The 23732-nt window shown below is 41.5% G+C and overlaps 1 protein-coding gene across 1 annotated transcript in view; it reads left to right on the top strand.

The window, feature by feature from the left end:
• Positions 1-1050: 1050 nt before the first annotated feature.
• The window catches only part of T265_07010 (hypothetical protein), a gene marked incomplete at both ends in the record, with an annotated part of 34695 nt that continues 12013 nt past the window's right edge, over positions 1051-23732 (top strand). The window contains 8 exons of the mRNA XM_009172431.1: positions 1051-1179; positions 9682-9736; positions 9779-9896; positions 11089-11151; positions 11197-11257; positions 11300-11386; positions 12672-12749; positions 14717-14832. Of these exons, the coding sequence (XP_009170695.1) occupies positions 1051-1179; positions 9682-9736; positions 9779-9896; positions 11089-11151; positions 11197-11257; positions 11300-11386; positions 12672-12749; positions 14717-14832 (707 nt within the window). The remainder of the gene's footprint in view (positions 1180-9681; positions 9737-9778; positions 9897-11088; positions 11152-11196; positions 11258-11299; positions 11387-12671; positions 12750-14716; positions 14833-23732) is intronic.

The raw sequence follows: 23732 nt of genomic DNA, 5'->3' as shown, positions 1-23732 counted from the left end.
GGCGGTGCAAGCCACACTTGCTGGAATTTTCCTTCACCAGGCCTGGGCATTCCAGGAAGGCCGACAGATAAACGCCAGTTCACCTACCACGTCCCTGTTTCCACAGAGTCAGAATCAGTCTTTGAGGTGGTTTTGCAATAAATCCCGTTAAGTATAATTTGATACATGATGCTAAAGAGGACTGAACCTGATCAGATTGTAAGATGTTCGTTCTATACGGGGGCGCCGGATTATTCACGTAAGTACTGTATTACCTAAGGCGTAATCCTCAGCAGACACAAGATACTAGGTATAGCACAGTGAATTGTCACTTAAGAATGATGCCACGCAGGCACGTGTGAACGAGAATGTTCGCCCCCAGAATGCTGGTTTTATAGAGTAAGTTGTGAAATTGATTTGTTGTCGGGCGCACCGAACTCCTAATGAAATTTTGGCAACCTAAAAGAAGTCATGTACTCACCAAATAGGACAAAAACTCACTGGGCACTGCTCTCCAAGGAAGCCATAAAAAGTTTTTGCCAGGATATGTTTTCAAGTAACCAGGTATCGTGGACCACCAGCTGTATTTTATGAGGGATTCCAACAGATAGTTGGTTTACGTTGGCTTTAAAGGTTGGAGTCAGACTCAACAGCTCACGATATGCATCACTAACACCAAATCCTGTGACAGACCTCTGGTGTCGACTGCGAGACTCCTGGTACCTAACGCAGTATGTAACGCCACCGGCAAACATCGTCCCTGAGTCTACATCATTCGGTTTGCCATAAGGTTTAATCCATGAACATGTGTCATGCATGAGGACATTTGCACCTTTTATCCATTTTCTTCAATATGCACGCATCAGAAAATTGGACTTATCATAGACGTATGTGCCTACGGCGTAGTAACCGCGAAAACATTGTAGTTTCCTAGCTACTCTCGGCCCATCGTGGATGTCGCCCTCGCGATTCAACATTTTCAAAAGGTAACAAACAAAGCGAACAGCTTACTGTTCTTGTAGCAATAAAATTCAGCTTCTTACTGGCATAATCAAATTTTTTTACGCTACAATGAAGTCGTTTATCCATGAGTATCATGAAACTGGACGCTTGTTTGATCATGCTATATTGATAATATTCCTACCAGGCGTATATTTGTCTTGTTCACGAAATCAATCATTATTCGCTGCAATGATCCAGGTATGCGGTTGTTTGACCCTGAAGTTTATACATGTTGAAAGAAATTTTTGTCTGTAGATGTGAGTCTATCAAATTCTCTGAAGTCGTCCCTTTTGATTTAACTTGAGGAATATTACGGAGCAATGCAACTCAGTTTGTGTTTCCTAGTCTTCCCATTGTCTCGGGTAGTACCTTTCTTGCTAGAAAAGATAGGCCTCAGACCAGTACACCTATTACTAAATGCAGTCACATTCGCACGAACCATCAAGGTTCCTTATGGTCCTTGCATCACCCGACCGCGCTTCAAGACAGGAAGTGCGTACCAAAACCGCTGGTTGTATTTGATAGGCCTGACGTCGTCTAAGTTTTACTGACTAAATTCTCAAGTACGGAAGGCGAAAATTTGCAGCCAAAATGAACAGAATTTGGTCACAAAAACTGAGGCACCCGAGTTGCATCCGTTGGTTGGAGCATGAACCGTCTATCTTCGCATACCACTGCACTTTATTGAACATGATTTTTTGTATCGGAACCTGGGAGGGCGGGAGATTTTGGTGTTATTTTTGACTAAACAGACTTCGCGGAGGTACAAGTACAGGCTTAATAAACTCAGGTTTTAGGGGAAGCTATCAATTTTCTGCTTATTTTCAGGGCTGTAAAATTGTGGAGTAGTGTTTTTATGGCATTTCCTATTGTGGAGTTCAAGCGCTTGCTTCCCCTAAATTGTGGGATAGCTCCAAGAATTCAAACAGCGGCCCGAAGACTAGAGTTTGTATCATACAAACATTTTCAACTTTGTTTCTATCCACTGTCGTTTTCAAGCTGAACGTAGGTCTGAACTGATGAAAACCTCTCACAATCTGAATAGGATATGCTCGTCTAGGCACATAGGCATCCACCTCAGCACCACTGTGAGACAAGCGTTCAAGCGACCCAAGGAACCCGATTAAACCTCTACGTGTACTAAGCTTATAAATGTGCTCAAGACAGGACAGTCAGTGGTGCAAACATCAGATTAACTCTCTTGTTAGCTGTTAAAACTTTGCACGTGGCTTGGTGGTGTCGGTTGACAAGCAGCCAGAGATGTACTTTTAGCATTCCCCTCAACTGTCATCAAAGAACTGCAGCATGACTATGGCCTGAGTTGCCCAATCTTTGAAAATAACCATAATATCAGAAAACTCATTATTTATCCTCCAAATCTTTCAGTTTTGAATAACACCAGCGGTCTTACTGCCAAATAAGTAAAATGAATTGCTTTTTCCCTCGACGATTCAATGGCCACATATAGAAGAATTGCAGAAAACTGCAGAACTGGAGTATCCGGTAGCACATTCAACCTTAGGGTAACCTTGTTTGTTGTACTGTGATCCTGAACATCAGAACTGCTCCAAAAGTCTGTTGTACTATTCAGCTGCTCGTATAAAACCTGGATCCAATATCATCATTAAACATGTACGCGGATTTAAAATGAAGCAGTTTTTCGTCCTTGGTCTGTTTTCCTTAGCAAAGTACTGTTGCGCTGAAAAGTGTCGACTGTTTGCGGAAAAATAATGCATCTCAAGAAACCATTTGCTAACAACTTTTCATGATGATTCTAAAAATACATTTTTACGTTTGAATAAGATAAATCCAGAGAGTCAGAATGATGAAGAGTAAACATTCATGTACTACGCTGCGTTAGTTAAGGTACTTGTTTACTTGCGTAGAATGGTATTCCAAAAACGCCCAAATTGTCTAACTCTACTTACACGGACTTCTACCTCAACACAGATTTTGCTTAATTGTGCCGCATAAGTTTTCGAAAGTCCTGCTAATTCCTCATTTCAGTTGGTAGATTTTAGCACATTACTAGAAACGGACGTGTTCCAAGGCAACTGAATTTGAACGCGTATGTTGTCTGTCACTGTTCTATAGGAAGGATGCTCTGGAGTCTTACTCTTATAAAACCCAAATCAATGATGCTGCTCATTAAGAGTCCACGAAAGTTTTTATATTTTGTCTCTGAAGCGCCCCAATGTCTTCTACCAGTATCTGACTCCACGGAAAGTGTTTGCCGTTCAACTTCACCATCCGTGAGTGCAATCTATATAAGGCACTAAGCTACGTCACTTGAGGCCTTTTATAATAGGAAGGCGGAAAACACATTCCAGTTTCACACTGACATTCGCTGTTTCAGCAAAACGAAATTTTCCATTTATTCAGGGTCTTGGATTTAACCATTGCCTTCACTTCACAAGCCACCATGGGTCACTTACGTTGGATCGCAGCCGTTGCGCCAGCGGACAGTAATGATCTTCTTGGTTCAAGGCGCTGTATCCCTTACGGTTTGAAGTACTGTTTAGCTTGACTATTGATTAGGCGGCAACTTGGACGTGTGTGTAGACCTTTGTGTAGACAGAAAGGCGTGGTGGAGTCAGAAATTCCAAGAAATGGAGGTCAGTGCAACTTAAAGTGCACGAAATTCTTCCTAGCTAATCCATCAAACAGGACATAAGGTCTCTTGGTAAGTGAGCTACGCAAAGACAACAAGAAACTAGTCTAAGTCGCTGAGCGGGATACTTTTGACAGCAGTATTGAGCCGTATTCTGTGCGTTTAGGTCCCGCCTTACTTGATGAGATGTTACTGTATCGTTTTGCCTTGAGTCAGTATCAGACTTCTGGATCATATTTGCCAACCCCAGCGTTGTCCAAATATAGAGAAAAACTTCGTACTCCACTTTGTATAGATTTTATGTACTTAGTTGGGAACAAGAACAGTTTCCAGAGTTGGTGCTTGTTATGCATCTTATTTGTGTTCAAACAAGGTGTCTAAACAGACTATTTTGACTGTAGAAATATAAGTCTTACGCCTGTTGCACCAAGATGACTGGCTTGCGCTACATTGTGGCACTTATCTTCATCACGTGAGGCCAAGCCTGGGAGCACCAAGCAGGATTTTACCGTAACACATGCTGCAGTATCTTTACGTTATGTCAGTTGCCTGAGGAACACCACTTACAACGCCGAACAACAATTGCGGTTTTAATCTGCTTTAAATGGGCCTCTATCTCTTGAGATGTTTGCTCTAATCATTTTGGCTATAAGTTTTTAAACATTCTCCACGCTCTTTATCCCCTACCCCCGGTCGGATTGGAGTGTACAATGGACTCTCCAGAAGCTTCCGTGTAACTATTTGAGCTCGCCAAGTTTGTCTCCTTCATTATTTTTCCCCGTTCGCTTTTGTTACCAACTTCATGATAAAGAGAATACACCAGACGGACGTAAATTCGAGTATCAAAATTGCGTCTAGAGAGAAACTAGTTGATTTGGATCACACAGTTGACGTAGTTTTGTTATTTGGTGATTACTTATCTGCACAAAATACTTTAGCCAGAATATTGGAGGTGATCCCATGTTCTCGTGCACACTTCTCGTTGTTGAAGCTCAGAATCATACTTCAAGCTACACAATCCATTTGTTCTTTTCTGAGAATTCAAAATGGAAAGCTTGAGTTTTTTTTATTAGTTTGCCAATCTTAGCAGCTAAAAACGCCGTGTTTGTAATCTAGGGGATAAAACCAACGGGTTAATGATGGAGTTGTGAGCAGCGTTTGAAAATACTTGCCGTTTACTCTGTCAGGGTCCTAATTTCACCAGAACCAATGGGCCGTGTATACAAGGCAACTGGATGAGCGGTCTTACTATGCAGATTTCAGACTTGAAACTGTTCAGGCTCCTATGACCTTAGACGTCTTTATATGTTTGATCTATGGTGTTTCTGTACCATGGAAAGAGTTACGTGGCTGCATCAAATATGCACTGAAGTAGTGTGTGAGTGGAAACTTGGTAATGATTCCAATTAGTTGGATTAGCAGATAAACTCACCAGGTTAAGGTTGTTGTGGCATGTGCTATGTATTCCAAACCTTAGGATACATAAGATTTTTTACTGCTTTGTACGGCTGTTGCCAAATGGTCGTGGGTGGACAGGTCACGACTGCTGTCAGACCAAATGCCGTGGGATATTTGTGCCTTACTGGCTGTGTCCCACGTGAGCGTGATAATCTACGCGGTATTCCATTTGGTTCTTTTAACAAGGATTACTTTTTGTACTCCTTTACGCATTACCAAAATGTATACCACTAGAGTGCGATCTCCATCAATTCGGTGATTAACGGTTTTAAGTTGTTGCTTTCTTTGTGAGTTTCTCGTTGATTTTCACTGCCATCAAGGAATAAAATCATTATGCTTGAAATAACTTCGCAACTTGTTGTAAGAGACATCTGCCCAACTGGCACTTTTTAGTGCCCGCAAATTAAGTTGCAAATTAGACTTCATTAAGTTTACCTTAAATTTGACATTTACGACTTTCTACAACCATTTTTTAAAGGTTAAGTGGATTTACCTAAGTTTGAGAACACAGTACAATTTCTTTTTAATCCGCGTTTTACCTGGTGAAGCCAGCTATACTTCAAAAAAGACAAAAAACGGATTAAATCCATGAAGCAAGTTACGGTAAGGACGGCGGCAATTGTGGTTGTTTGCTGCTCCCTCAAACTAACACAAATCTGACAAGAAACACTGGAGAATATAACAGCACTCTAAGGTGACTGTTTATTTCTCGATCCTACTGTATCAAAACAACATGTCGTGGTGCGACCTCAATACATGATGTAATGCCCCCGGAAAGAGAATATTGTCTATAGGTTCAGTGACTTAGTGGACTTGTACCACCTAACACATGTGCAGGTGTACACGGTAGTCCTAGTTTTTTGAGCATATGGTTTTTTCCCTCTCGAAAGATAAAGACTTTTCATTTCTTTCGTCAATTCCTATAAGGGACTGTCAGCACTGATATTTTGCGCATAATCAAGTTGCTGTAATGTGAAATACGCAAGAATGTACATTATTTTGCTTAAACTTAGTAAATGATATCAAATAAGGTTTTAGATCGTCTTCACTGTGTATGTATTTTTACCGCGTTTTACATCAACTCGCTTCAGTTCAGCTCAGTTCATTTTTAAACTCCCTACTAAGTACGCTACTAAGTAGTAGCGCACATTGGTTTGGGATGCTTTGCAATTCACGCGATTTACGACATACCCAGGGCCGTGCACATACAACATTCGAAGTGACAATCTATTCTTATCAGGCTAGCTGAACTTTGTTTGTTACAACTGTTACATCATTCGAATTCTCTTTACAGTTGTTGTTCGCCTAGCATGTGATCAGCAGATGAACAATTCGTTGCAACCTCTTATATAAAACAAGTCTGACAGGGCTCGCACACTTTATTCGTAGTGTTAGCCTTATTTGCAATGACGTGACTGTCCCATTTGCCGCATGTTTCTTTGGTACTGGCTTCAGTTTTTGTGAGAAATCTGTTTACACGCTTGGGTGTGTTTCTCTTCTACTTAATCTTTTCCCCCAGTCGACCACACTTTTTTTCTTCCTAACATCTACACAGTCGAGTACCACAGAGTTTGACACATTCAAGTTAAATCACAGTGGAAAATTAGTGAAACGTTTTTCTGAAAATGATTGACAAGCGTCCAAGTAAGGGGAAGGTTGAAGCAACTTTTCCACAAAAACAAATACGGCTGTGACGTCTGCTACCTATTCTATTTGATTTGCTCAAAGCACTTTTGTGTGTTTTATTTTTATGAGGATTACACATGGCGTTTTTTATTATGGAGAAATTCCCTATGCTAGTTTGATTCTTTATGCATTAGTCACGAAAAATCAGTATTTTTATCTCTACAGTGATTTCATAAACTGCCACATGAACACTCCCGGTTCTTTTGAGTGGCTTGTTCTGGTTGAAAAGCTGGATTCTCAAACTAAGCTGTTGAGTAGATATCGAACTGGTTTTCACGAAAGACTCAGCCGAGTCTTTGAGTTATGATACTTTTTAACTGAGTGTGCTTCACAAAGATTGTTTCATGTTTCAGTTGGTACGGTATTCAAGATATTGCGGCTTATTTCCACAAAGGAAGCTACTCACAATGATGCCGAAAACTCTTTGACAGTTCACGACCGGTTTTGCCCTTCTTGGAGCTCCTCAGGTAGACTCATCCCCCGAATTTCCGTCAATCTTGTCAAAAACAAGAGAATTAGTTGAGTCCCCAGTGAACATCAAATTCATGAGGGAGTAAGAGTATTTGTCGAAATATGTCTAATTTTGGTTCAAGATGAACATAAGGTTGATGGAAACTTGGAGACTGCACCTACCCAGTGAGTCCCAGGAGGAACAAAGCCAGTCGTGGACGGTCGAAAATATTTCAGCAACTTTATGAGCAATTTCTTTTATGAAACAAACCGTTAGGCACTTTGTGTATCCATCTTGATTGGTTCGAACCCAGCCGGTATCCAGTAATTGTTGAATGGCGTGAATGGTTGGTGCAAAAGTTCATGGACCAGTATCTATAGATGCGAAAGCCCATTCGGAGATTTTGAACTCGAGATGACCGTGGTTAATATGCGAAATTACCAATCGAACGGTCCATGGTTTGAACCCAAAACCAGCCTTTCGACTACTCCCGTCTTGGCTTAAGTAGTATCTCAGTCCCAGTTTTTCATTCGATCGGCATGACAGCTTGGCACCGAATGCATAATAAAACTGGACGAATATACTATTTTGTTATTTTATCCGAAGATGTTCCAGAACAATGTGTTTTTAATATTTCACTAGTCGAACAATTACAAAAATACTATTGTGAGCTTGTGTCGTAGATAAATTTACCGGTACTAAAATGCCTTTAGCGGTGTGTTAAGGTACTGGTAAATCGGCTGCACTTTGTTCTGTCAGGGAAGAGGTTTTCATGGTCGGTGAGCATAATAATCGTCATTGGAATTGTGCTTCACAAAACTTGAGTGTGGCCTTCATAGATCAGGGGGCCATGTGCATATATAAAGTGTGAAGTTACAGAGTTTAAAATAATCATTTCGCCTTTCAGTTGTTCGTGAATTTAAAAGCACCTTGGTTCAGTCATTAACTTAATTAAAGGAAAACTTTGCTGCAAAACAAACGATCTTTTTCTTTCAATTCTGACAAACCCCGAAGAACAAGTTTTTCATCTGGCAAAGCTTAGCAAACACGCTGGACGACGTTTTTGAGTTCGATTTGAAGATTGCGTCACCACAAGGTGCATTGGAGAAACACACATCTGGTCTCGTGAATTGTTGATCGACAGTGCATTCCTAACCGACAATTTTTTCTACGTAAATTGTAACATTCATTTCAAAGTGATTTCAAAACGTTTGCGAATTTCAATTTTTTCCCTTCATTTGCTCTCATAGAGGTTTCTCCGCAACTGACAGGGCTGCTCATTGATTAAGCATTATTGTAGTGTGGCGTTTCGGTAAACGTTTACAAGGGAAGTGGAAAGTATAAGGAAGCTCACTGGTCACATACCAATTAATAACAGGGGTCAGGCGCACATTTCCAGCGTTATAGGTTTTCGCTTAATAAGTGAATTTTTTCGCAAACGTCTACTGATGTTGAACTTTTCCTGATCCATCGGAAAATAGACTGATAACCTGTAAAAACATCGTTCGGGACCTTCTAAACCCTGAAAAATTTAGTAGCCTGATCCTTTTTGCGTTAAATTTGTTGCGATTTAAAAGGGAAGAAATGGAACATACTGGCGTGAAATCGCACAGATGCTCATAGTACAGTTTCAACAAAATGTATCTTTTTAAGCAGCAAGTTCATCGTAGATTGTGTCTCCATTCAGTTCTAAACAAAAGCTTTTTAAATCCTCTCAATCGCTTTTATCTCTATTCATGATGAAGTTTGTTTCCTTTGTTTCTACAATGCGGGTGCAATTTCCAACGTGACGAAGTTTGAGCGAAGATGCAAATTATTAGCTGGCGTGTTTATTTATTTTGCCTTATAGCAGCTGACTGACACTACGGGACAATCCAGCTTCTGAACACAGTTGTAACGAAGCAGATATTATTGTGTCGTGCTTGCTTTTCTGCATCTATATGCATATACACATATAATGTACATAAACGAAGGTGCTTATTCTGTCTAATCGTCTGGCCTTTTTTCTTGGTAAATCTGTGTAACAGTGTGTTTCCTTGTGTATTTCCGTTGGGGCTAGAAAACTGATTGATTTCCAATAGCAAGGAAAGTATACGGACTTCACATCCAGCGTAGCACGAATGGTTGTTTGCAGCCTTTGGAGGTTATGGAGTTGTAGTACAGTGTCGTTCAGTGATGCGCACCGTGTGAAAGGAGTAACGAACACTCTTTTACCACCAGTTGATTTATGGTACACTCGACCAGGTAAATTGTAGCGGAAAACCGGCAGAAAGTTAAACGCCTAGGCAGTTAACTGACTTTTGGGCAACTTTACTTCGCTTTTACGCAAAACAGGAGTCCGTGCTTTTTCCTATTTAATTCTAGCAAATAAATAACTCGATGGTTTTACGCGATTTTCACTTTCAGCCTGAAGTTGTAGATACGAAGACATGCGGACGAATTATCGTCTACAAACAGGCACGCATCTTTGTCTTTTTAAGTGCATTAACTTCAGGGAGCACAAAATTCCAAAGTTGTTATTTTGACTGTGCACGATTTGGGATGCAACCGTAAGTTCACCTTCGTAATTTGACGTCAAAACCTTTGGATAGAAAACGAAATGATCGATTTTGTCTCTCAGGATTGTATGGAACAGCTGGCTGCAAAATGTAGCTGGGTTCATGTCTTGATTCCCGGACAGGGCGATGGTGATCGTGATCTTCCTCCAAAGTGAGTTTTATGCAACGAAGTGACTGCCTGATTATGAATAACTGTCGTGGAGTTGTTCCTTATGGAATACGCACGTCCTTGTAGTGTTAAACTACTCTGAATTCAGTAAAGGTAAATCCTGTGTGGTTAGATGTAGGCGATAGGTGAGTTACATTGCGAATGTGAGAAAACAAGGTTTCAGGTGTTGTGAACGGATGTCTGGAACTTGAATAATGTAAATGAAGGTACAAGCTGTCTTGAGTGGAACTCGGACGAAAGCTTTTTCGGTTATCCAAATAGCAACAACTTGCGATTCGCTGTGGAAGCCATCAGTGGTTGATTCATTAGGTATGACGGAACATCATGGAGGCTAAGTGCAACGCCAAGCAGCCTCCTCCATACCTAATACGGTAGGGCACTTGTTCTCTAAGCGTCGGACATGTTTTGGTCCCTTTCCACGAAAGCTCTTGTTTATGGACTTCAGGATGGTTTACCTGAGTATAATAGTCTCAAAATGTAATTGTTAAATTTGTATTAACATATTAGTTTTATCAGAGGCGTTGACGTGACAAGCTTCGTGTGATTACAAGGGCTACCAGACAAAAACTTATCATTCATCCTAAGAAAGTCATGACAGTCACTTTACTTTGCCGCTTGCCGAATCCTAGGTGACCTTATCCTAGCAATAGTTACATCAAACTAATAAATTATGTCTTTTGTGTAAAGCGTAGGTTTTTAATGCTGGTTGAAGATTGAAAAGTTGAAAAATTCTGTTTTATTTCGCGCGAGTGGATCACACAACTGATCCTCCCAGGTTTTGACGCTGTTTGATGAGTGAAATTACTCCATTCAACGTGAACGCTGTTGCCGCCAAAAGAGAGTGTTGTACCCACAATCACATATTTTTCTCTAACCCTGCTGACATTATTCATTTGATCGACTGAGATGCCACTGCAGATGTTCGTTTGCAACCCACCGTTTGGTCCGAATATCAGTTTTACGGCACGCAGTGAGCGCTTAATTACTGTTTTATGATCTTCAAGGAACGTGAAATCTAGTTCCGTAAGTGAAATTGAACACGTTTGGCGAATACTTATTGGATAAATTGTGAAACATCAAGATTGACTCTGGGCTTCCCGCTGATCTCTTGTGCAGTCCTTAATTACCTTGAGGAATCTGCTAGAGCTTTTCTCTCTGCTTGCCCCTTCGTCAGCTACAATTTTCCAACCATGCAACAGCTTGGTGAGGCGATGGGTGAAGTCTGTGATGCAATGGGGTAAATCCACTTTTTTTTTACTTCTGATCATACGTCTTTATTTAGTCTAAAGCAGGTTGTTCTCTTTGGCGAAGGTGCTGGGGCTAACATTCTCGCAAGGTTAGCGGTAAGTCCCAACCAAACAGTACTATTTTGTTTGCATATCTAGATGCTCAGAGAAGACTTGGTTCTTGGGGCCGTTCTGATACATTGTACGGGAACGGCCGCTGGATTTGCGGAAACTATTCGGGATAAAGTAAGTGTAAAAATCTTGAGATTTTCAGCTCTCTCCTGGTCCCATAGATCCCTGTCTTAAGTTGATGATTTCTACAGGTACCTTTGTGACAACGTCAGCTCTTGAATTACCCAGCCATAGTGAAGCTATCCTCTTTTTGAATGCATATTATTTTCATTCTGTGAACATGTAATGCTCTTGCGGTACAAATAACCCTATTGCTGGTTGAAATTAGCCTAGTATTTCAAAGTTTTTGGCAGCTCTCTTATGTGTTACAATGGGATTCTGAACTTATCAGATAAAAGTGTGGAAAATACTTTTGTCTAGGTTTATTCACCTCCGGTCGAATCAGCTTAGGCTGTTTTTGTGGATCAGTTCATCAGCGGACGAAAAATGTAAGAATGTTCTTACTGTCGGGTCTATTTATCATGAAATGAAACTAATTATACGAAAAATTCACGATCGACTGGTGTGACGCCACTGTGTACGCTAAATGTGCGTTATCGGATTACACAGGTAGGGATATTCGACTCACCCAAAAAGACAGAAGCTTACATGGCATTGCCCAAACGATAAACGGACTGACTAGTTAGTAGTAGCGTTTTAAACCAAGTATAGCGTCATATATGAATCCGACTTATAGTGAGAAATTAGGATTGATTATGTAGAAATTTCAAATTTTTGCATGAATAAAACAGCTGAGACTGACAGGTTTTTAAGAGCCGTCGAAGGCTCGCTGTGTGGTAACAAACCTTGAATTGGGGTCACGATATCCCGAAGCAAAAGATCACCTATATCTCGCGTCTACTATAAGATAAATGGAGTTCAGGAACTTCTTGTTGAGTTGGAAACCAGAACTTTGTTTATCAATCTCCTGGCATCTTGGACTACAACTGCTACACTTGTATGATGACACTGTCTCTGTACACCGTTGCTGATGCGCTGACTCTTTCTAAAGTTGTTCCCAGGAAAAACCGCATTTTTCATGAGATTTACTCACAGTTGATCTGTTTGTGTCCAGTTAAGCGGTTTGATGCCTCCAAAAACGAATTCTATCTCTTGAAAAATTAATTCTTGCAGTTCTTAATCGTTCACTGATTCAGATGACTGTGTATCGAGCCTTATGTTTATTTTAAACTTGTCGACCGAGTTCCCGTTTTTCACCGCCGTAAGAGTCTAACCTACTGAAATGTTTGATTGAAAAGATCCCACTAGCACTACTAGGCGGCTGGCGCCCTTTTCCTTGCACAGAAGAGGTTTGCTTGTTCGTCATATATATTGACTAGTAGTGTTTCTCTTTTCTCAGCTGATCGGGTGGAAACTGAATTCAATCGGGATGAATCCAGCTGCAGAGTCCTATATGCTGTTGCATCGTTTTGGATCAGTAAGTGAAAAAACAGTTCTTCCAAACAGTTTTTCATGCTGACAAATCTAAAGCTTATATGTTTTGAAGATAGATCGTTCTTGTCACATGGTTTTCATCATTGCCTTGATCAGAACATTTCATTGGAGAAGACGTGTGCCATTAATAGTGTTTATAGTACTTTGAGACAATCTTTCGTCTTAAAGCTCGATTGTGACGGTCTGTTTAGAGCCATTCAATAAATGTAGTCCGTTTGAAAATCCAATTGGTTTACGGGATCCTATATTTCGAACGAAGTGGGATATAAATCTATGCAGATCTTGCTACCTACCTCCGCGATCGGCTAATCATGGACCTTGAAATTTCTGGGATTGGCTGTCACTTAGGTGGTAGGCTGTTGCTCACAGCAGATTAAACTGAAGTTATCAACCTTGAGCAATACAGTGAATTTCGAAGTCCAGAGCTCTAATTCTAGGATTAAGTGATGCAGTAACGTGAGGCTTGTAATCCGATTGAGCTTGTCATCTGCCAGCTTTAGTTTTCCGAACTCAGTCACCCTCGTAATAGGCTTCAGGTTACAACGCATCACAAACTAGGCTCCTTACAACATAAAAGCTTGTCGGCGAGTGCATAAAATCTGGTTGATTAGACCCGTCATACACTTCAACACGCGTTATTTCGAGTTCACACCCAGTTTTCCGCTAGCAGAAATTAGTGTCAGTCACGAGCTAATTCTACTGTGTGCACATCTTTTTAGAAGGGAAACGTTTATCCCCCTCGTTTGTTGTCCTGACCTGATTCGCAGAATAGTTCGTACGTCACTTCAGCCACCTCTGAGGGTCAGAAGATAAGGCAGTGCGACTACCCTCATTTGAGAGCTTTTATGAGAGAACAGTTTGCATGTGAAATTTCTTCAAGGACAGACTCCTCGATAAGCGCGTTCCGTTCGACACAATGAGATTGCTCTCTACAACACGTTCGGATTTTTCTTCCTTCTTTTATTTTTACACCCTTATTTCTGAAGCAATATGAGTAAAGCTTATCAAGACGTGGGCGTGAACCCAATTCGAAGACAACCCCTCGTCGAAATGGTAATCCGTGAACAAAACACCCAGCGATTGCACCCCAAACACGCTGACTTTACCACTTGACCTTCAGTAAGGTTACTTACGGCTACTGCATTGCACCAGAAAGACTGCACAATGGTCTATGGTTGACTTTGAAACGCCTCCGCTTCTCCTCGATTGTCGTGCTACAGCGTTAGTTTGACTTCCTGTTCCGCTTTATATTAGCACGTTTATATAAACGTTTCCGTTTTAGTTTTATCGTTGCTTAGTTTGACCCAGTTCTTTATTGTGGTGGCCAAGTGCACATGTAACAAACGATCAACGTACACCTGGAACAGTTTAAAAATTCTAATGCACTTCTGCATACAATGTCTGTCTGAATTCAGTACGGGGACAGATGGTGATATCCGTGAGGACTTTCATAATGAAGACCTTAAATGAATATGGGAACTTTTGGGTGTTGCTCCTTAACTACGTACACTTCTAACCAGCCTGATCCGCATCACCAAATTTCTTGTTCGACCTCAAACGTATGAGCACCCCGCTGATGAACAGTTAGCGAGTGCTGATCTAGTCTGTTATGAAAACGCAGTCAAAATGGATCACCCATGAACGTCTTTTATTTTTCATAGTCCCAGTCAACAAGTACCTAGCCTTGTCAGCCTGCCAGATAACGTGGTAATGAGGATTTTTAGATTAGGCTGCGCTTATGGCAGCAGTAATTAACCATAGGTAGTTCCAAGCACGGTTTCTTTTTTAACTAATCGCAGACTGTCTGTTTCATTCCATTAGGATAAAAATGTCATTGGTTTTTTTGAGCGACTTTTCGAACCTCAAGTGATGTAGAAACTATCCTCTCAAAAACGCAGCACTGTACAAAACCTATGACCTTTCTGATACATTTACCCATCCGTTGTTCAGATTGGGGACGCTACAGACGAAATGGAAATGAGGCATGCGTTGGACAGGTTCAGACATTCGCTCCGTGAGGCAATTAATCCAAGAAATTTGAACAAATTTATCATGTCGTTCATGGCGTAAGTTTATCTGACTACCATTGATGTGGGTCTTTTATAAATACATTTTATTTTAGTTTCCCAAAGCAGATTAATTAGTGACGTGTTGCACGCCTCGGAACGATTTACTCAAGTTGACTGTATGCGACTAAGATATTTCGCAGTGCTGCCCACGTGGCTTCGGTGGTTTGAAGAAACATACAAGTGTGGCCGTAGGCACCAACTGGGAATAACATGCGACATTAGTTAAATTTGAGTGGGAAACGGATTCAACGACTTTTCTCCAAAATTTCGGCTTGCAATTATTAACGATTCTTGTGTTGGATAGCGTTAGTCACAGGTGAACAAACAAGTGGGTAAAAAGTAAAGTAATGGGAGAAACTGTTGGATACATTCAGCAGACGGAGTCGCTTGGAAAATTGCTAATTCTCATGCGTACTTGTCCTCACTTCCTACTTCAAATGAACGGTTGTCGTTCTATCTGTTTTCATAGTCAGCTTCTAATAAGAAAAGAGAAGAACGGAGATAGAGATCCTGTTTCCTAATGCGTCACACCTTTATGTGGTACCAGAAATCACGTGCAAAGGCTATATGGAAATCACGGCTACAAGCTCTTTAATTAAAGCAAAAGGAGTAAGGGGTTAGTTGGGAGGTACATGGGTCAGTAGGTCACAAAATCCTCTGGAAACTGAGAATGACAAGATGCAGGTGATTGTAAAAACAGTGTCCAAAGTATTGCTACGCCTTAGACAATCCGGAAACTTTAATATGACAACAAATCCTAGGCTCTGTGATCTCCAAAAGTGCTTTAAACCGGTATAGTTCTCAAATCCGTCCTCTATATATTAGATTCTCCTCATACTGCTTTGGCTAAATTGTTAGTCAGACTGTTAGATCCAATTAGGAGAAAAGTGTGGACAGCCTGAGAGGTGGTTTTGAGTTTGTCGACCAGATCAAAAATTTGAAGTTTGGGAAACATTCTATGTTTTCTCATGAAGAGACAGGTAACTACATTTGTGACTTGATTAAATGTGACGGAAAAGATATTGGAAGTCCCATCTTGGACCTTAAGGAACTGCCGCTACTTTGTGCCCACAACGTTCATTTCGACAGAAGAACGGTGTCTGCTTTGGGTTCCGTCTTGGCGAATTTCCACATGACCAAACTTAAGACACTTACTGTGCAGTTTAGTTTTTTCTTTCATTAAAGTGTATGTACCCATGATTTCCGCATAACCTCTGCACGGGATTTCTGGAATCAGAAATTTGTGATCTATTAGACAAGACGAGAAGTCACCGAAAACAACTCCTGTTTGCTACCTCCGTTCTCCTCGTGACTTTCATGGGTATTCCTAATGGAGTGAAATAAGATTTCATTGACTTGCACTCAGGGAATGATAAACAGAACCAGAACATTCGGGAAACCCCAGTCTGGCTGGATGAAGTTATGTGTCAGCATCATTTCACCTTCGTCGGTGGATCAATGTACTATCACTGCATGTGGACAATTTATGGTAATAGGTGAGGTGTTCATGCGAAATTACTTAAGCAAAAGGCAGCTCACATATGCTTGTTTGAGTATACCAAAAATGTCCTACTTACAAACACTCGAAAAGGTGCCGTGCGATCATATTGTAGTCGTATAAACTGAATGGATTCTTTGTCCAGTTTCTGAGCTTCTACTGCGGTAATTCGAGTGAAGAACTATGGTTCGTCTTGGGTGGACCTGATGTGTACGTTTGTCAACAGAATATTGTCTTTATTTTATTCTGTTATGTTTGAAAAGACGAGACAGAGCTCCAAACGCTTCTTGGTTCCCCATGCACATGTTCATTGTTGAAGTTCCCAATGCACCGTGGTTGTTTGTGTTTCGAACGACCTGAAGCAACATAGTTTTTCCAACATCATTACCATCTATCAACAAAAACTCCTTAGCACACAGGATGGCTCTGAAATAGATATATGTTCACCCGGGATTACAAGTATTGTGGTCTTAAGACAGTTTCGCAAGTTGCGTCAAGCATTTAGTAACAGCTCTGTTTGAAACTATACCCTTTCGGCGTTGAAGGAAAAAGGATTATGACAACTTACACACTCTTTACATACTTGCCTGAGATTTTGTTCGTTTACCTTGCTCATTGATTTTCATTACTTTCCCCTGCGATACGAATCCCCTGGCAGGCACGTTTCTTCCAGATATTTCCGGAAAACTGCTCCGATTTGGACGTTACTGCGGTCAAGTGTATTGTATTACGTGTTCTGGTTGTTTTTTATTGCCGGAAGTCCCATGACTCTGCTACTGGAATAAACGCTCATCGGATACCAAAACTATCGACTGTAAAGCCATTTTCTAACAAGATCATGATTACCTTTCCCTTGTGAGGGTTCCTTGAACCGAAAAGCTCACCAGGCCGTTAGCATAGGCGAGAGTAAAGGTACACGCGATCGTGGCACATAAACATTCAAGACTTAGTCGAGGAGCTGACAAGTGAACTCGGCATGTGACACTGTGGACAAACGTGGGGACAATAGTCAGACGGTCAATCGGTCAGTCAGTCAACCAATCAGTTAACACCCCTTCGGTGCAAAACTGCCGTGCCATCCGAATTAAGTACGAGGGGTGAGATAGTTCCGGGTTACCCAAGCCCCGACAGGAGAAAATACGTGTTTTTGACTTAGCGAATATACACTCATTTGCAAACTAATTTGGTTTTTTCGAGAGACTCACCTGGAACCCAGCTGAACCTCTCGTTTATGATGTTCCCACGTCGAACGGACGGCGTTACTGTCTTACGCTACGGTGAAGCTAATTGCAGTTGGTCGGACGCAGCAAAACGATTGTGTAACAGAGTCTTCTGACTAATCTGCATCCTACTGCGGTCATTCAACTCATGCTTCGTGCAAATAACCCGTTGCTTTCCTTGAAAGTTCACTCATATCGTTGGTAGTAGGCCGTAATCCTATTGCGCGCACCTACTTTGGGGAGCGTCTTTCCTTTTAAAGCCGATAATTCTGGAACCAAGCAACTTCGTTCATCTTGAAAATGTTTTCTCTCCTCAAGGGTGCTCTATCGTGAAATGGAGCACCAAACTCATACAGAGACAATGAACACAACGCAATGGATCCAGTCGATCCACCGAGTTAAAACCTACCGTTCAAACAGTGGTAATAATTTTTATTGGTTTCGAGCGAGGCAGATAAATAAGTCACCTGGTATGGATAAAAAGCTAGAGGAGAGGAGTAACTCGAGTGAGCGGAGAATTGCAAATCAACCACCTCAGTCAAAGTGAAACGTCTCCACAACAGTCTCTGCACTCGTTCCAGCATTTGATTCGTAGGAGAACGGGACAAGTCACAGCCGCGGCGGCACATTAACAAACCACCTGACGTCATGAATTAGGGAAAGTGAGTTTCGTTGGTGTGCTAGTTTGAATGAATGGTTGTGCCACCAACACGAGCTTGAGAACGACCGATCACTAAAAAAGGAGTTCCGGCGGCGGCCTCGCTCTAGTCTGGACAAAACTCCTTGCTGGTTGAAAAAGTCAGATTAGGGTCTTATACGGATACCAAGTAGAAGTATGCCTTAACACCGTCAACGGTAATCCTTCCCGATACAGAATTGATCATATTACTCCAGCACTAGTGTTTTGATACAACCGACGTACCCCAAACAAACTCACGGCTATAGTTTTGCACTAAGAAGGTTCCTTATGGGTCATCTCTAACACATATCTCAACCTGGCTGAGAATGTTTTGACGTCATCCAGAGGACTTTAGTCTTATTGATATCAAATAAATGATCTTCTCATATGAAGAAGACGAACTTTTGCCATTGGAACCGGGTTAAGTTCGGTGATATGTATTTTCGCTTTATTGAGTAGAATTTACTACACATGAAAACCAGGAATCAATTATTAGCATTTCACGACCCCCACGACATGACACACAGTCCAAGTTTGTCCTTCTGTTTATTAGAGATCGACGGTGGAAGCACGAGTCACTTTTTTAATTTAAAATTTTACTGAAAGTTTAACGGATCAATTATGAATGGGATCTGAGATCTCCCGGATGAACTGAGGTTTCAGGTCATGACATTTCCATCGGTCCATTTCCAATAGCTGCGACATCATTAGTTTTTGAAAAATGTGTCAGTGACATTGGTTGCAAGAAAAAATATCAGTGGTTCAATCGGGAGAATCTGTACCAGTTCGAGTTTGACCACTCACATTAGACGAAAGGCTACATAGAATTTTGAGCAATATGCAAGTGAGGACTCGGCATGTCCGTTACAATAGAAACAAACCGACAAGTATGTAGTATGTGACACCAGAATCAAGTATCACTATTGGGGACGGCTCCTACGACCCTCATTACGTTGAAGTAAATGAGAAACCTGAGAGTTACTGGGTATGCTAGCTTAACAAAAAAACCGATAACCAGGAAGTTTGTCAACAAAATTGTTTTGGAGTGCGATGTAGTAGACCAGGCGAGGAACAGCGTTTTCGTTATATAACCTATCGATGCTAAAAGGACCCCAAAAACCTGATTCAAATGTTATTCACACAACTATTGCAGGGGGTTTCGTATTCACATTTCACGTGAAATGTAGACGAAAATCAATTAGATGGACTTTGTTCTTGTGAATTGTATGCTTGTGAGTTTTTCTTGGGTGGCCTTAAAGGGAGTAAGAACAAAACCTGAGCTTGAGAGTTTACCTAATGATGCGGTCAGCTTACAAAATGCCAAGTTACGGGTGGCCTTTCGTTCCTGCTTGAAATAACGGATTTGACGCAGGTGGGAACTGTTGAGTGGCCCAGTTGTTTACAGTTATAAGCCTCTGGCACTCAAACCGTCTTGTTAGTATGCAGTGGAACACTTGGCGTTTTTGTTGATGATGATAATGATGGTGATGACGGCGAGAGAGCGATTCCGGGAGATCAGATTTGCTTCTGTGTGCAGTTACCCAATGGGAATTTCTATACATACGTGCAAAAGTCTCCGTCCACTCAATGAAATCTTAACAATGCTTTTGCTCACATAGCTTGCTTGTCATTATTATATACATTGTTCATTAGTAAGTTGCCTACTAGCAACGTGTGACAGAACATTTGTTTTTAACATGGGCTTTATCACTAACAGTTCCAATCGCAACGTCAGGTTTATCTGCATGAGCACAAGCCTGTTGGGAAAACCGAGTGGCCACTGTCGGAGGTATATCGCTATCTCTTTTGGTCCTACCGCACCCTAAATATAAGTTTTTTCCATTCCTTTGAGTGCCAGAAACAACAAAACTTTGTATCCACCATTGAAAAATGCTCAGCACACCATCTCCTCGATGGGTTGACTTGTGTCGCTGTTCTTTCTACCCAAGAAGACGCTATCAATAGTGACTATGCCCTCCTATATCCAGGCGTTTCCCAGACTTCATTTCGGTTTGTCTTGTGATTGACTTGCTGAGTATTCTATATTAACAATTAGGGAGCACATGTTGAAGATAATCTAGCACGTTCATTGACAGACAATTCAGAGTTGCCTGAACAGTTCCAAAATGAAGGCAGACTGGCGGACGTTATTGTTTTCGGAGTCTCGTCGTCAGAGAGTGCGTATCTAGGGGTCATTATAAGGTAAATAATGAAATAGACAGCTAAGATTGGTTATCAGGTTAAACAGGTGGAGTCGCACATTTGATTGTCAGTACAAACCAAGTATAATCTAGCTAGATGGCGTAAGGTAGTCTGAGGGGCCGTTTTGCAAATAGGTTGATCGATTCAACTCACGTAACCAAGGAATACTTAGAATTCGTACGAATGGTTTTTGACAGCCTAGCACCGGATTTCGCAAATGCTCCGGCCGCAGTCAAGCAGTGCCTCCGGGTCGATATTGGGAGTTTGTGAGGTGCTTAGTAAATAACGGTACATGGTTTGCTCGGATTGACCGCATGACCGGATTTAATAACGGGACAATCTAGCTTTTGACCGGGTTATTAAGAAGTAAGAGAGATGCCTACGTATTCTCTTAGCAAATCGCTGTGACGTGTGCCCAATGTATTCCGCTGAACAATAGTAGACCAAGCAATACACGGCCATATTCTCAGTGAGGGCCGGTATTAGTCCTCTGAGGTTTTAATCGAGGAAAGGGATGTTCGCAAACCAAGAACATAAAGCTGCAGCGGGATCATGCGTTGTGGTGATTGAAACAGACTGCCATTGACCGTGTCTACTCGGCAGATTAACTTCATGGGGATGAAATCAAGCAGATTTGCCTCATTATCAGGGTCATGAAAGACCGCCTGATAGGACGTTCACGCATTCTTGGCCTTAAATCTGTCTGGATAATCGTCCTTTTCAGTCCAGAGTCCACTGTATCTGCGGACCGGATCCGCCCCTCGGTTTGTCAAAGTGTAAGTCAGGATTCGTTTCTCTCTCCAAGTTATGTAGTACAAATAGAGAAAAATTTTTTAGTAGGTCTAGGCCCCCATTCAGTCGTTCGAGTTCGAGTTTATTCATAAAAGCATCACGCAACAGAAAACTCGAAAGATAGCATATGCTGTTTCCACTAATTCCTTTTTACTATGTGGCATTCCGTTGAGAGTGTACGCTGTAAGTGGTCCCCTCAGGATCGTGGTAGGAAATAGGAGTTTCAAATCTGATAAGTCAGAGTAATTACAGATTTATAATTTCCATGAGTCAAACGTTGATACGAGGGGATGTTTCGTCAGACAAACAGGTAGTTGTGAAGCTAAAATCAACATCTTTTGTCAACTGCACGAACTCAAGTGTGCGACGGGGAGTGAATCGGCATAAACGTTGGTGTACGTTTGCGTAATTTTGGTCGACCCCTGGGCAGTTGCATCATGTGGCGGAATGCAATATCAAAATAGTTCTCAATGGGATATCTCTTTTATGAACCTTAAACAGACTATAAGTTCGTCGGATCATGGTGCAAACAGGTTCGAGAAATTGAAATAGGACTGGAGAATAAATCTTACCTCAGATATTTCAGGTAGGTTTTTTGCTGCTCCTCAATTACTTGAACCTGGTATTTTATCCTCTGCTTTCTGCCAAAAGTGTCACCCAAGATCTGTATAATCTTTCAAGCACTAGCTTAATAGCGTCCCCTCAGCTTTTTAGGCTTTTTAGCGGTGTACCTATTCTCATTTGGAGGGCACCTGGCACGTCCACATGTTTCTTAGTGAGATTATTGTTATACACCACCTTCACGTGAGTGCACTCGAATTTAAGGTGGTCTAAGTTGAGGTTGCTGAGATCTGGACGAAACCACTAGTCCAATCAAATAGAACCTCAAATCGCACTTTAGCAGTTATTCAATTATCCTTACAACATGGACAGCAGAATTTTGGCCCTAGCGATAAGAACTTTGAAAAAATACTTTGTACATAATCCTCCGGCTTCTCTAGGAATCTGGCTATCGGCTTTTGCTTACGCAGTGTTCTTTTAGCTTGGATGTTTTGTTGATAACCATTTAGCGCACTATATAGGCTACTGACGTTCATGGCCTGAAACATCCTTTACAATGCAATCAAGACTTGCTCAAGCCACGTGAACTCTGGAGGTTTCAGAAAGGGTCAGTGAACAAAGGCTCGGTGCTCATACTCACCACGAATCGGGCATTTCACAAAGCATTATCACGACAGACGGCTAAACTTACGATGTATTACTCGCTATCGTTAGTTGAACTTAAACTGACATGACAACGGACAGTGTCTTTGCTCAACCAAGTGTATGTACCACACTCCACGAGGCTCCAAGATTCTGTCTTAGGTGGATCAATTGTCACAACGCTATCGTTTGCCGAAAGCCTCTCAGTGTTTTGTAGATGGAGCATGGATAACACTACAGTACTGACAAGACTGCTCCGCTTTCTAAAGTGATCGTACTGCGATTACCAGGATTACCACTCGCAACAGGCACAACCAGAATAGATAGTTGATGTACGACCTGATCCGTCTGATCAGACTGGAATTAGAGACCAGACGTTTTGCTTGGTCCGTTTTCGCTCATACTACGGTTTTGTTTTGCTGTTCTTAGTTACCGATGCGTATTGCAGTTTGTAGTTTTCATTGCCAGAGTTAATAAAAAAAGTATCCGTGAAGTGCAGTAACTTGGAGCCTAACTTGGTTTTTATCGTAGTATGAACGGTTTTTTTAATTTTTACTTGAGACCTCGTTTCGTGGGGAGAACAGTCTATGCTGGATAGCCTAGAAAGAGGGTACGGTGTACAGTGTCTTACTGTCTCTATTGGGAGTCATCAGCATCAAACATGTCGCAAAGCTATACGGAATTTCGAGTCCACAATCTTTCGGCCAGTTGGTGAACACTTAACATGAACCTCAACTAAATATCTCATTTATGCTATTCTTCAACTAAACGTGTTGCATGCGCAAAGCCGACCTCGTGTTCTAGTTGTTACGATATTGAAGATCTCACAGTACATTTTCTTGACGGAACACATTACTCATAAGGTTGCTGTCGAAGAGTTTTCGGAAGAAAAAAGAAAGCAAGTGCATAATATCTTAAGGCAGCATCCGGCAGCCATCTCAAGGATGCTTTTGCGGAGATTCAAGCCCATATCGTCGAAACGCAAATCCGTTGAACTGCGCGATTTCAGGCATCGGTAGAACAGCGAATAGATCACACCGCACAATGCTTCCAGTGACACGCAGATCCTTCACGACTAGGGACTATAGGAATTCACTCGTGCTTTGTGCTTTAGATGGTTGTGCTGATGGGTTGTTTTGATTTCAGAAACCAACGAGCCTCTTCTGTTTCACTAGCTGGTTTGCTGCAACTGTGCTGCGTATTCATTTCCACATCTTCGTTGGTAAGTTGCACCAGACCAACAAGAAACAGACTAAAAAGGTGTCGGATATCTTTTGGAACATAGGACTTCCTATGAGAACAC

The sequence above is a fragment of the Opisthorchis viverrini genome (genome assembly GCF_000715545.1).
Source record: "Opisthorchis viverrini unplaced genomic scaffold opera_v5_155, whole genome shotgun sequence".
In the NCBI taxonomy this organism is placed as follows: domain Eukaryota; kingdom Metazoa; phylum Platyhelminthes; class Trematoda; order Opisthorchiida; family Opisthorchiidae; genus Opisthorchis; species Opisthorchis viverrini.
The sequence above is the reverse complement of the archived record's forward strand: the minus strand, read 5'-3'. Positions and strand labels throughout refer to the sequence as shown.